This window comes from Plecotus auritus (assembly GCF_963455305.1).
Source record: "Plecotus auritus genome assembly, chromosome: 8".
In the NCBI taxonomy this organism is placed as follows: Eukaryota; Metazoa; Chordata; class Mammalia; order Chiroptera; family Vespertilionidae; genus Plecotus; species Plecotus auritus.
Genome location: NC_137782.1, coordinates 78,360,673 through 78,375,382, shown reverse-complemented (window position 1 = coordinate 78,375,382; position 14,710 = coordinate 78,360,673). Strand labels below are relative to the sequence as shown.

General features: G+C 39.5%; 1 protein-coding gene across 4 annotated transcripts in view; it reads right to left on the bottom strand.

Moving 5' to 3' along the window:
* The window catches only part of MACROD2 (mono-ADP ribosylhydrolase 2), a 1,970,509-nt gene that overhangs the window by 525,324 nt on the left and 1,430,475 nt on the right, over positions 1 to 14,710 (bottom strand). For all 4 annotated transcript variants that reach the window (XM_080685397.1, XM_080685398.1, XM_080685399.1 and 1 more), the window contains exon 8: positions 2,497 to 2,570. In XM_080685397.1, the coding sequence (XP_080541523.1) occupies positions 2,497 to 2,570 (74 nt within the window). The remainder of the gene's footprint in view (positions 1 to 2,496; positions 2,571 to 14,710) is intronic.

Below are 14,710 nucleotides of genomic sequence, written 5' to 3'. Positions count from 1 at the left end.
TATCCAATTACCTGTTTTACTTATAGTATTTGAATGCTCTTATTTCTTCATTTGTTTAATTTATGTTTTACTTTTTCTAGACTATGAACATCATAAAAAAACAATTATGTTTTTCCATGATATGTACTTTATATCTAGAAAAGTTTATTGTGCTTAGTGGGACTTAATAAATATTTATCAAATGAGTAAATAAGTAAATGAATAAATAAGTAAATGAATAAATAGCTTAAACCATCAGAATGTGAAAACAATACTTTAATGAAGAGACAACTGAGTAAAAAGTAATATTTTCCTTAACCAGTGTTTGTTTGTTTGTTTTTTAACAAAGAAAAAGATAAATCAAAGCAGTGCTAATCAATTTGTATAGCTTTTCCATGTCTCACCACTTACAAACCATTTATTAAGTAAAACCTGATTATTCAAGTTAACTTTTTTTAAATTAGCCAATGAATATTTAAAATATATTTTTATTGATTTCAGAGAAGAAGGGAGGAGAGAGAGAAATATTAACGATGAGAGAGAATCACTGATTGGCTTCCTCCTGCATGCCCCACAATGGGGATTGAGCCCACAACCCAGGCATGTGCCCTGACCGGGAATCAAACCATGACCTCCTGGTTCATAGGTCCATGCTCAACCACTGAGCCATGTGAGCTGGACTAGCCAATGCATATTGAAACAGTAAGCCTTTTAAAAGAGAATTAGCATGGCATATGTTTAAAGTTGCAATGGCAATAACAGTGTTTCTCAACTCAAATTATCTACATTTTCTACAACAGACCCAAGAAATAAGCAAGAAAAGGATATGAAAGCAAAATACTTAGGCTAGTAGAGAAATTAGAGCAAAAACCATGAAGTAGGAAATACCGAGATAACAAATGTCTATGGAAAATAACTTTCTGAATAGTTAACTAAAAAGAATCCATCAGTAGAACTCATCAATGAGGTATAAACATGACCAACATTTTTGCTCTTTATTATCACTTCCTTGATGTTATGTGTGGTTATGTGTACTTCCATCACATGCCAATATGACACATGTGAATTTCCATCAGTGGGAGCATCCCATTAGTTTATTGGAAATAATGTACCAGCTCATTTATCAACTTTTACTCATGAATCCCTCTACATTTTTGCAAAACAAATGGTCTGGGTGAGGAGTCTTTATTATGATCAAGAGATATATTGAAAATACTAGCTTTCAAAGTGTTTAACGTTCTTTCCCTTGCCTCAGGAGCATTCCAAGGAGGAATGACTGTGAGAGTCAGGAGGGCTGAGTCAGGCTCTTGTCTCTGTGACTCTGATGGCTTGAGTATGTCACATAACTTTGCGATTCTAGATGAGGATAAGAAAAACAATACCTATCCTAGATTTTTCATAAGATTGTCATGAAAATGATACTTATCAAAGATATGTTTTGCAAACTGGCTATTTCAGAATTGTTTATTCTGCTTTTTTGAGGTTATTAAAATTATTCTCTAAATTGAATTTGTCAGATGTATACTGTTCAAAGTAGAAGGAAACTAAAGAGCAAGCAGTAAAATGCAGATGCTTTGCCATTTGGTCTTCACTTCTATTTGAGACAGCAATGTCTATAATTGTTTAAGAAATATTGAAATTACTGTCATTAGCAGAATATGACACTGGTATTTCTTTAAATACACAAAGGCACCAAGAGTTATCTCCCACTAGGAAACTCTTAACAGTTTATTTCCAAACCCAAACATTTCCAAATAATCCATACATTACCCAAGGAAAAAGCTAAATTCATGGGCCCATCATAAATGGAACAACATTTTTTATAGTGCTCATCTGAACATCTGAGAAGAGATAAAATCAGAAGAAAATGAACAAGATGCCCTACTTATTGTGTTGCTTGCTTTGTTTACTTGTTTATTTTCCTGTTCATCAAAAAAACCCAAATATATTAATAAATAATCAGAATAGGGTGTGTGATGAATAATCTGATGGAAACATTTTGTTTCATAAAAAATCCCGATCAAGACTATTTAGCTATCAATGATCCAAGTCCAGTCCAATCTCACACTCAGAAGTTACTTTATGGAAGAGATTAGTTATATATAAAGAAAACTTAGGATGCAAAAATTTTACTCTACACCAGGAATCTCCTGTCAACCAAGATAACATAACTTTCTAAGGAAAATAGCACAGGACAATCCCTCATTCTTCCTCTTAATGAAATCCATCCTGTTCTCTCTCTTACATACAAGACCTATACTATTGAAAGATATAAAAATTAGATCAGTGCTAAGTGAATCCAATCACTTTGCCTCTTCATCACCAAAACCAATCAATGTAATCCCTGCAGTAAATTAATTACAAGAAAATACTCAGTCACTCCTGGTACCCGAATGAAGCATGATCATCTAGCTTTGGCTCAATGACTAGGCCTACTTGATATTTACAAAATACATTTATGTGCTTTTTTGAAATTACACCACCTTGAATGTTCAGTGATTGTGTAGTTCTCCCTACCTCGTGGTGATTCTTGGCGAGCCATTCCTTAATGGTGCTGAGGGCAATCACTGCAGCAGGCTCGTTTGGGAAACCTAAGAAGAAAGCAGAACAAAAAAAAAAAAAAAAGAAAGAAAAAAGATGAAGGCAATACAGAACTCAATCATAGCATGATACTCGATTTTTTCTCATTTAAACAGTATTCAATTCAACCAATTAGTACTGAAAAGGCGGGCCTTAGTTAGGCACACACAGATTCAAGGCCTATGATCCTACAAACTAGGCATTAAGGGAACTAGTCCTACACTAAAATAAAGCCAAGAGCACTAAAGAATTTAATTGTCTCTCTAATTTGACAACAATATCAATTAAACATGCCCTACCTGGTCTGGCTCAGTGGATAGAATGTTGGCCTGTGGATTAAAGGGTCCTGGGTTTGATTCTGGTCAAGGGCACATGTCAGTGTTGTGAGCTAGGTCCCCAGTGGGGAGCATGCAGGAGGCAGCCAATCAATGATTCCCTCCCATCACTGATGTTTCTATCTCTCTCTCCCTCTCCTTTCCTCTCTGAAATCAATAAAAATACATATATATTTAAATATCAATTAAACATTATTTACATGTGCTTGATAGTTTTCCAAGCCATTTTATATGTTTCTCATAAGGGGTGCTCAAATTAAGGTTTATTACTTTCTTATTACTCTAAGTTTATAAATTGAGCAAATATGGCTAAGAAAATACACATGGTTGACCCAGGGTCACAAGGCTAACAGTACTCCATCAATAAACGGACAGAAGACAGGACAACTTGCCAAATAGCCATACAATTGAAAGCTATCATCAGAATTCAAAGGAGGCAATGCCTGCTTCATTTAGGGCCACTGGAAATTATGTTTGAGATCAAGACATCATGAGCTGACCTGTTTTGGTTGTATGGCTTTGGTTTTAAAAGGGCAAGAAGACTGACACACTTATACTATGTCCCAGTGAGCATGAGCACATACCAAAATTTCACAAACTCACCCACAGTGGCCATTTAGCTTATATAAAGTGAACACATTCCTGAACTTGCCGAATTATCAGGCATTTTGCCAACAGATAAAAGTATGTGAAGGAATAATCATCTGAGTTATAATTTATGTAGCAGAAAGGAGAAGAAATGGGAGTGACCATTCTGTTGAAAACACTCCCTTTAAGTTCCCCACTGGCTTCCTAATCACCAAATCCCATAGGCTTTCAACCAGTCTTGATCGGTTTCACTATTAGATTATCTTGACTACTTCTCCATGTTCCAATCTCTTCACCCCTGGGTTTCCCTTAAGTTTATTTTTTAGTGTTTTAAACATATAACTCAGTGATTTTTAAAAATATGACCACAAAATTGTATAAGCATCACCACTAATTCCAGAATATTTTCATCATCCTCAAAGTTCACATTAACAGTCATCCCACAATCTCCCCTCTCCCCAGGCCCTGACAACTATTAATCTTTCTTTCTCTTATAGATTTGCATATTATCCTCCTGGATTTTCAACCCTGCTTTCTTCTATGTTTCCTCCTACCTGTTTGACCTCCCCTGGCTCCTTTTCTCTTAGACCATTTATTAAATGTATGTCACTCCAGCTTTCTGCTTCCTCTACTCTCTGCTTTAGCCAGGTGCGGCAACAAGTCCTTGAGGAGGTCTAGTCAGGGAGGCTCCTCTGACATTGTCAGTGCAGATGCAGAAAGAGAGAGGTGTTACTGAAATGGAGAGAACTGAGATTTAAAAGACCCAGTTTTGTCCTGGCCAGGTGGCTTAGGCTGCAGGTTCAATCCCAAGTCTGGGCATGCAAGGGAGGCAACCAATAAATGTTCCTCTCTCACATCGATGTTTTTCTCCCGCTCTCTCTCTCCCTTCCTTTCTCTCTAAAATCAGTAAACATTCTTGAGGATTAAAAAATAAAAATTAATTATTTAAAAACAGTTTTATTGGAAGGCGAATACATATTGCAGTAGTTTATACTAACAATTTAAATATCAATAGACTTTTAGAGAAGATGTGTGCGAAAGAAGTTGTTTTTCCTTATTTCTGAGAAAAAAATGTTCCTCTTCTAACTAGGTTTCTGCATGCTTTGTTAGAGAGTGCATTAGGAAAGGGGACAAAATAAACAAGGACCAAGCTCAGCTCAAGCACTGTGATATGACAGTCAGAACCACTGTAATACAAAAAATATGCATAAGTTCTGGAAACTTTGTAAACTTATCTATAATATTTAGGATTGTGAATTTGTTTTGAATTCTTTTATCCCATTTATTTTCCTTAAATGGAGGTTTCAGAATGTAAAACTCTTCAAATTAGAAAAACCTATTAATTAATCAATTACATAATCTATTAAACAAATTATTGAACCAGAGGAGTCTAGATCACAGACCCTTTTAAAGAGTCCCTGTCCTCTAAAGCACGAAGTCTGGAGGACAGAACTGACAAGAGGTAGCAGTAATAAAGCATGCCAAGGGAGTTAGGGATGTGGGGACACAGGTAAAGAGAACTAAGAAAGAAAGGGGGGAGAGGTTCTAGGAAACAATAAAATGTTTGGGGAAGGGGGCTATAAAGTGGAGAGAGAAGGAGTAAGCTTATGAAGCTCTGACCAGGTAACTCAGTTGGTTGGAGCATCATCCCAATATACCAAGGTTGCAGGTTCGATCTCTGGTCAGGGCATATACAAGAATCAACCAATGAATGCATAAGTGGAACAACAAATCAATGTTTCTCTCTCACACTCAAATCAATAAATTAAAAAAAATAGATATAAGCTTAGAACAGCAAGGAGTTAATGAAAAGAATGAGAGGAAATGGAGGGGGAAGAAAGGAGGAGTACTTGTGGGCTGCAAAGAAAAACAAGGAGGCCAAGTTGGGCATTTATGATTAGAGGTTCAGCACAGGAGGCTTTCCCCTGAGTTAACCACCTGCATCTGTAATCAGCTGGATTCCTCCTCTAGATGTGCTCCAGAATCAGAAATGTTACGTCCATTCTTCTGCAAAATGAACCACTTCCTGACTTTGCAGTTTCTGCCAATGGCTTTACTTCTCTACCAGACACTACAGTATATGACTGTCCTTCCTGTTGGTAACTGAGTCCTCAAAGCATTGCCCTTTGAGATATCTTACACCACCCATTCTTTACCTTCTTTTTTGATTGATCTGATCTGCCTCATCCTGACAACTGCAGCCAAATCATAATTGTGTTCCTTCCGGTCTTCTCCCTTTCTCCAATCTATCTAGCATGCCTGTTGCAAGTGATTCTTCCTATAGTTACCGCAAGCTTCCACCAAACAATGGCACCCTTTGCTCACTATCCAGCTCATACAGAGTAAACTTTCTCTTGGCCTTGCATTCTACATCCTGAGGAACCTTTCTAGACTTATACCTTAGTTTTCTTTCTTTATTCTCTTCCCCAGAAAATTCTTCTCTAACTTTTTGATATGTTCAAGAAGCACTTAAATCATAAAATTATAGGGCTGTATAAAGCTAATAAATACTGTAATCACGTTCACTTGCAATGGCCATTAGCATTAACCTTTAGAAGATGTAATGCCAAACAGAGAAATTATACAAATTATTGCAGAGCCATGGCAACAATGTTCAGTTCTCAATTATTTGTGACCCTGGTCATTTCCCCACATTCATCAAAGCCTCTGGCACTGAGTTATGGTTCTCTTCACCTCAAGCTTTGCCATAATCTCTGGGTGATTTCAGCATCCAAGAAATGAACCACCCAACGCCTGGCCTGCCAGGTCTTTGACTTAGTTATTGTCGTCAAGAACTTCCACTCCACCTCCTCCCTAGGTCACAAGCTGGACCTGGATATTACATTTCCATTCCAAAATTACTAATTGAAGCAGTCCTTTCTCACCATCTGTTCTCTCTTGTATTTTTGTTCAGCTACTTTCCAAGGAATGTTCTTTACAAGCATTTGAAGGCTGCTCTGTCCACAAAACATTCCCCAAATTAATGCTCGTGTTTCTCCCCTGAATGGTCTGAATCTTTTCTCTCTCCAGGCTCATCCCATTTGCTATTGCTCTTCGCTTTCTCTACCTCATCACACTGGCTTTCTTTCTGTCCTTTGAATGCGGCGTGTTTCCTTTTGCCTTCTTGCCAAAAGGGCTTGCGCATGTTGTCTCTTCTTCCTGAAATGACATTCCTATCCTTTTCTCCTAGCTTATTTTAACTTCTACTGGTCCTCTGCTTAGTCTTTCTCCAGGGAAGGCTTCTCTGACACTGATAACTCCCTATTTTGTGCTTTCATAACACCATGTCCCTTTCTCTCACAGAACTCATTAAACTTGCAGTTTTACATTTACTTATGTAAATAATTAATAATATTAATAGAGTGAAGGCCCTAAGGAGGTAGATATCACACCTGATTTTGCATATCACCGTATCCGTAAAGCACTGCTGGCACACAAAAGATGATAAATACGTGCTGAATTAGTGAATGGATTGTGGACTCATAAATCTTTGTACTGATAACAGAAAAGGCTAACTGCTAGGAGAACAAGTTTGTTTAGCCCTAGAGTATGGGGAGAGTGAAGGGATTCTGAGAAACTGCCCAAGCGAATGATATATTGCAATTATCCTATTTTATCCCTAAGGAAAATTATTGAAAAGATGCATAAGATAAAACATAATTTTGGCTCAGAAAATATGCTTATTAATTAAACAAAAAAAGCAGAAAATAGTAATTAAAAAGGAGAGAGAATTACCAAGGCAATTATCTCTGAAAATATATCTGCTTTCAGTGGGTATATACAAGATAAAGTATGATGTTCAGAGAAAACAGCAACATCAGTCCTTTGTCAGCTTAACTGCAAGACACCAAGGGTTACAAGGAAACCAATGAATAGATGAGGACAGATTTTTGCCAGGGGATGGGCTCCTGATGATAGTTAGGCCTGCCTTAGGAGGTCACAGTTATATTCTGCTCACCAAGGGACTTTTGTTCAAAAAAGCAGAATGGCCACCCAGAGGGAAGGCGGCAGACAAGCTTGAGATGTATTATTGAATTAGATGACATAGAAAATCTCTTCCAAGTATGAGGTCCAATGAGTATGAATAAACCATTAATAATTTAGGGCCAGAAGTACAGGGAGTTTTTTATGTGTGTGTCCAGATGTGAGTCAAATCTGTGCTGCTGCTGGCATTCTAAAGCTTAGTTCCTTATCAATTAGGATGGATTATTTAAATTAATTTTTGTTGTAAATATTGAATGTACAATATACAAATACAAATGAATGTACAATATACAAATGTTTTTTATTTATATTTATATTGAAGTTGCTTACTAAATGTATATATATCTAGCTATATCTATAATAAAAGCATAATATGCTAATTAATATGCTAATTAGACTGGATGTCCTTCCGGATGTCCTTCCAGACAACCTTCTAAATGAAGCAGGGGCTGCTAGGGAAGCCGGGTCCAGGATGCCTGCTGGCGGCTGGAGGGAAGCTCAGGTCCTGGGTGCCTGCCTGTGGCCGGAGGGAAGCTTGGGTCCTGAGTGCCAGAAGGAAGCCGGTGCTGGCAGCTGGGGGAAGGAAGGCTTATTCTTGCATGAATTTTGTGCATTGAGCCTCTAGTATCCTATCTATTAAAAAGGGAATATGCTAACTGACCGTCAAGCCCTCACAAAGATGGCAGCACCCATAGCCAATATGGAGGGAATATGCTAATTGACTGTCACGCCATCAAAGATGGCAGTGCCCACAGCCACAAGATGGTGGCAACCAGTTCCTTCAGCCCTGCTGGAGCGGCAGGCATGCAGCACGGCCGGGACCACCCCCAGGTGGGTTCAGCCGCTCCGTGCGCCTGCCTCCAGAGTCCCCTCAGGCCCCCAGCCACCCAGGGCCGGCCCAAGGTGCAGGCAAGCCTTGGATGGCGGCTGCCCACCCACCCAGGGCCGGCATGAGGGATGACCAAACAACTGAACAAGCAGGCTGCATGGGATGACCAGGCCGGCAGGGGGGTTAGTGAGGGGCAACTAGGATGGCAGAGGAGGCAGTTGGGGGTGAACAGACCAGCAGGGGGGGCTGTTGGGGGTGACCAGGTTGGCAGGGGGTCAGTAAGAGGTGACCAGGCCAATGGGGGGGAGTTGGGGGTGATCAGGCTGGCAAGGGGGGGCAGTTAGGGGTGACCAGGCCAGCAGGAAGGGGGCAACCTGGCCAGCAGCAAGGGGCAGTTAGGGTGACCAGGCTGGCAGGGGGGAAGTTAGGGGTTTTGAGGCAGGCAGACAGGTGAGCGATTAGGAGCCAGCGGTCAAGGATTGTGAGAGGGATGTCTACTCTAGACCGACAGTCAGACATCCCCCTAGGGGTCCTGGATTGGAGAGGGTGCAGGCTGGGCTGAGGGGACCCCACCCGCTCATGCACAAATTTCATGCACTGGGCCTCTAGTGAGTGTGTGTGTGTATGTGTGTGTGTGTGTGTGTGTGTGTGTGTGTGTATATAGTGTGTGTGTGTATATATATATATATATATATATATATATTCATTACCAAATCAAGATATAAAACATTTTCAACATCCCAGAAAGCTGCCTGTCCCAAGTCAACATCTACCCCCTGAAGGAAATACTATTCTCTATTCTATTATCACAAGTTGGTTTTGTCTGTTTTTAGACTTCTTATACAGGGAGATACAATGTGCACATCTTTTGACTATGTTTTGTTCAACATCATGCCTGCCTGATTTATGCATGTTGCTTCATATAACAGAAGCTCATTTATTTCCATTGTAGTGCTGAATTCCATCCTATGAATAGTCCACAGTTGACTTATCCCGGTGGTCGGCAAACTCATTAGTCAACAGAGCGGCAAACCGCGGCTTGTGAGCTGCATGTGGCTGGCGAGCGGCAGTTTGCCGACACTGACTTATCCATTCTAGTGTTGATGGACAATTGGATTGGTTCCAGTTTGAAGCTGTTATGAATAAAGCTGCCATGAACATTCTCATACTTGTCATTTGATAGACATAAGCACTTGTTTCTGTTTAGATTATAACCAGGAGTTGGAGCTACTGGTGCATTGGTTATGCAGATGTTAAATCCCGGTAGATTCCGCCAAAGTTTTCCAAAGCAGCTGTACTATTTATACTCCTACCAGAAGTATATGAAAGTTTAAACTAACGTATTTATCTACTTAGTTAGTTAATGTGTCAAGAGGACTTACTAATTCTATTTTCTTGCCCACATTTAAAGCCATTACAGATAGGTTTAGGCTAATAAATATATTTTTATAGCTAGAAGCTCAGAGGCATTTTATGACTTACCTGTTTTCTCCCTACACATCAGTGAGTACTTAACCCAGAGAAACAAGTTTTGTCAACAGAACATAAAAACAATTTAAACAAAAGAGGGAAAACGGAAACAGCAAGTTGAGTTTGCAATGGTTTTCATCCCTAGTACATCAAATAACTCACTAGACATTTTCCTTACACTCGGTGATTACGCAAATATTTCTTTTCAGTCAAATTGCAGAAAGATACAACATTCCACTCACTGGAGGTTCTACCCAGCCACTGGACTATTTGTCTGTCGAAATTGTTGAAAACTGGAATGCTCGCAATACAATGAAGAGTGAATTTGGTTTTGACTTTGCCATGATTTTCCTCTCTAGCTTTCATTTTTTTGTTGTTGTTGTTTGTTTTGCTGATGTTGATAATTCCCCAATATCTTCAACTTAGTTCCTAGGCTGCCATGTAGAAACTAATTTTGTTCTCCTGATATAGAACCCCAACATGTTCTACTGAAAATCTGGCCTATTCTACTGAAATAAAAATAGATATAACAAACTCTGCCAGTAAAACTGCCTGTTTGGGAAGTAGAAGCAATGGATCAGTTTTTGTTTTATACTTAAAATGAAGGTCTGCTTGTAGCTATAGATTTCCATATTCTATAGAGGCATATGGTAATGACTTAAATCAATTATTTCAAAAAAAATTCTTACTACAAAAAAAGCCATATTGAACATAATACCAGGTGTAATTAATGCTTTAAAATGTGAACCACATCTACCATTTACAGTCTACCTAGGGCTCTCTCTTTTGCTATTTTCCCCAACATCTCCTTCTGGCCCAGTTACTAGGAATCACAACAGTTGTAAGAAAAAAGCAACCTAGAGATCAATGTCCAGGTGAAGCTCACAGATGTAGAAACTATTATTTATGCACTTAATCATTTTATGTTTAGCTGCACAATTTCTTTGTTGTGGTTTTCACTCCTACCCCACCCCTCAGAGCACTTGGCCCAAAGCTGTGATAAAATACTAACCATTTTATGAAACCCTAAATGCCCATGTGTACTGCAAGTTGCTGCCATACTTACCAGCCTTTAGAGTGACTATAGGCACCAAATTGGTTCTGAATGGCTGTAAATATCCAGGAGTTAGAAGCAATTGTTTTTTTGTGTGTGTTTTGTTTTTTTTAAAATCAAACTCCCTTGAACTCCTCACATTAAATCAACATTGGAGCCCTCCCTTCCCAGCGATTCTTTAATGTAGAATGCATGCTGCTCAATTTTTTCTATTTATACACAAAATCAAGTGAAATAAAGATAAACATGGGATCTTCAGCATGGATGAACATTTCTGACTGACGTAAATGAGAGGGATGTATCACTGGGTTTATTGAAATGTTAACAATAGCAGAACTGACTAGCAATGCAAAAGTACACTTTGTTTAATTTTTTTAGGATATAACTATAATACTTTTCATTGTAGCACAAAAGTTCTGGTGTGGGGACCAAAGGGATGTGGAACAGTATACTTTACAAGCTAAGGTGAAAGAGAATATAGTGTGAGATGAGTTGTGTTTTTCTCAAAACATTCCTCAACAATCCACCCTGAACACAACACAACACACACACACACACACACACACACACACACACACACACACACACATACCTGTTAGGATGGGAAAAAGGGGAAGGATAAAGTTGGAATCTCTGATGGACATGGGGAAGTGTAGGGAAGAATGTATTTATTTTTTTATATTTCAAAATAGCTTTTGTGAACCCCCTCCCCCAGGGCCTCCTTCCATCTCATAAAAGCAATTCTGATAGCACGATGAAATCAAATTACTTGAGGGAAATGATCTGAAGGAGCCTCGCCGTTAAGCAATTGCTAGAGCAGCCACTCAGACAATTCTGGCTAAAGGCTGAGTTTCACAAAAGATAAAACAGGTGAAGTAATAAGAGTGCCACTGGCCCCTGTTACTATAGTGATCATGGCAGCAGAATGCTAAGAAGGGTGTCACTGGCTTCCCTCGGGAGAGCAAGAGGCACCACAGTTAGGCAAGAGTGAGGCATCCACAACCTGTTATTAAGATGGCAGAGTCTTAGCCATTCTTTAAAAGGACAAGGCAGGTTTCATTATATGCTTATATGCACACAATATGGCATACAAATAAGTGAATAACCATAGCAGATACTGGCAATACCCTGCATATACCCCCTTGGCATGTGCCATCCTTGCATTCTGGCTTTACTTATGACCTCCAGCATCTAAGTCCTGTTTAACTGAGGGCTCTCTCTGGTGTCCAGACCTCACTCAGCCCACACGTGGGGCAGGTCCAAAGTGTCAGGGGGTTGAGGTTGCCATGAGCATTTTTCAACCTAGGATTAATGAGAAGTGGGGGAGACATGTCCCAGTTAACTCACCCCTTGGGAGAACAATGCTAAGGTTCATGCTTCACTAAGTTGCCCAGTGGGATTACTGTCCAGTTGTCTACAGTGGCAAATTGCTCAATAATGCACTATTTCTTGGCTTTCTTTATCAGTCTCTCTTCCTTGCTCCCTTTTCTAAAATCATCTCCCAAAGGAACTATTTGCACCCAAACCCTTGCCTCTGAATCTGCTTTTGGGAGGAGCCAAACTATGACAGCAATCAACATACAGTCATGAACTTGGAGAATAATGTGTCATGTCTTATCTTGACTGCACCCTTTCTTTAAACTTTTCTAGTTGTAATCTCTAGATTATAGCAACAGTAGAGAAATGTTTTATAAAATAATTAATGAAGTAGGAGAATGAGTTGAGGAGCTCACGGATTGTCAGCATGAACACACAACAGTATTTTGGGAGAGGATAGGTGCATGTGATATAGGTTAGGCTCACACTGGCATGAAAATCTGGCCCTATGAGACAGAAATTTTCCCCCCAGAAATCTTGACACCAAAGGAATTTGTTATTATTGTTGCTATGGTTGTTGTTAACATTTAATGAGTGATTACTATGTACAAGTCACTCTACTTAGTATGTACATGTGTTATTTAAATTTCACACAAGCCAATGAAAATAAGAAGGGGGTAGAGTAATATAGATGAGTTGGTTGGTTTTTCAATGAACAATTACTTTAAAATATTGAGGGAGGAGTCATTCAAAGATGATTAATTTAGATTTTTATGAAATATTGCCAACAGGTGTATACTGCACGTGGTCATGGGTGGGCATGGGGTGGGAGCCTTGGCTGTCCTTAGGAGACCTGCCTGTCACCTTTGGCTTCCACATAAAATAAGCCAAATCTTCAAAACTCCCTTCAAGCTGTATATGAAACCTTTCCAGTTTTATAGAAGAGAACAGACTCTGAAAGAACTCAAGCAATGAATAGAGCAGCACCCAAGCCCGGGCCTGCCTGACTTCCCCCATCCACACCCTCTCCCAGTGCCCGGACATAATATACCATAACCCAGTCCTGGTGCAATAATGTCTCAAACTCCAAAGAAAGGAAATCCAATTGGAGGTCCCTATGGTCAGAAAGCTTGTTTCAGAGTGCCCAGCTCAGTGCCTCCTGCATGGGCCACACCCAATAGACCTGGCAAGACTAATGTTCTGCCCTCTATCTTGGATGGAAGCACCAGAGCACAATTTAAAGTCTTCATTGCAGAGTGTGGAATAGGCCCCAGGAGTCCCTAGGGAACATAGAAAAGCGGGTGGTTCTGATTGGACAATTACCTTTGTCCCCCTTATCTAAGAGGTTTATGTTCCAAAATCCCCAAAGGACGACTGAAACTTTAAACAGTACCAAACACTCTATACACTTTTCTTTCTATACATACATACTTCTGATAATGTTGAATGTATAAATGAGCAGTAAGAGATTAACAACAACAATAATAAACTAGGACAATTGTTAACAATATACTCTAATAAAAATTGAGTGAATGTGGTCTCCCTTCTCTCTCAAAATATCTGGAATTTTCCATTTAATATTTTCAGAGCACAGTTGGCTGTAAGTGACCATGGAAAGTGAAACTACGAATAAGGGGAACTACTGTACTCAACATTTAGGTGTCATCGTTGTGGACATAACTGGAACCCGTAAATTGGAAGCTGACTGGCTCACAACAGAACTTCTGGGCCATCGCACCGTTCCCCACGGTCCCCCCTTAGCCCTTACTTCAAAGTAGCACTTGTTTTACTGGCAGGACCTCTAAGATTACTCATAATATGGAAAAGGTGAAGGGGAGTTCTTTACTTCTTATCATTGTAATCTCTTCACACCCATTCTGTCATTTCCTTTGACATGATGTGTGCCATAGCAAACACTATCCCATAAATTCTACTATATTCCATTGCTGTTGCTTTCACCTCTTTAAACAATTGGGAAACACGAAGTTTCCCTTTCAAGTTGCCCCTCCTCTGCTCTGCAAAGCAGTTATGAATGAGCTGTGTTGTGAGGGGACATAAGGTCACAATCTGTGCAAGCTTCATCAGCTTCTCAAACTATGAGCTCTGGTGTCTTTTTAGGAGAGTGTTTTAAAATAATCTTTTGTCTAAGAAATTATAGTAAGGACCTGAGAAATGGCTCCTGACACAAATTCTGCCTTATGAAAGCTGTTTCTACTACCCTCCAATAAGACTCTTTGAGAGGAGATGAAAAATCTCATGGAATCACTTAGAATAGAATTTTTCTAAAATTCTTTTTTAAAAGAACATTTTTTTCCTACAGAGATAACCAAGGAAGTTCATTTGGGACATCACATTTGAGTAGAAAAGATTTATGTTGGGATCTACTTAGAGATGAAAATTCAGTTTCTGATTTTTGAAGTGGTGGCATTCTATCATACATGGACTTGGTAGCCAGTGACCTTTCTAAACATATGCACATCATGCCACATCCATGCTGGGAGACCCCAGTGGTTTCCTCCTCACTTTGGACTTTTGAACAAAGTCCAAACTCCTCATGTTGGCTTGCAGAGCGCT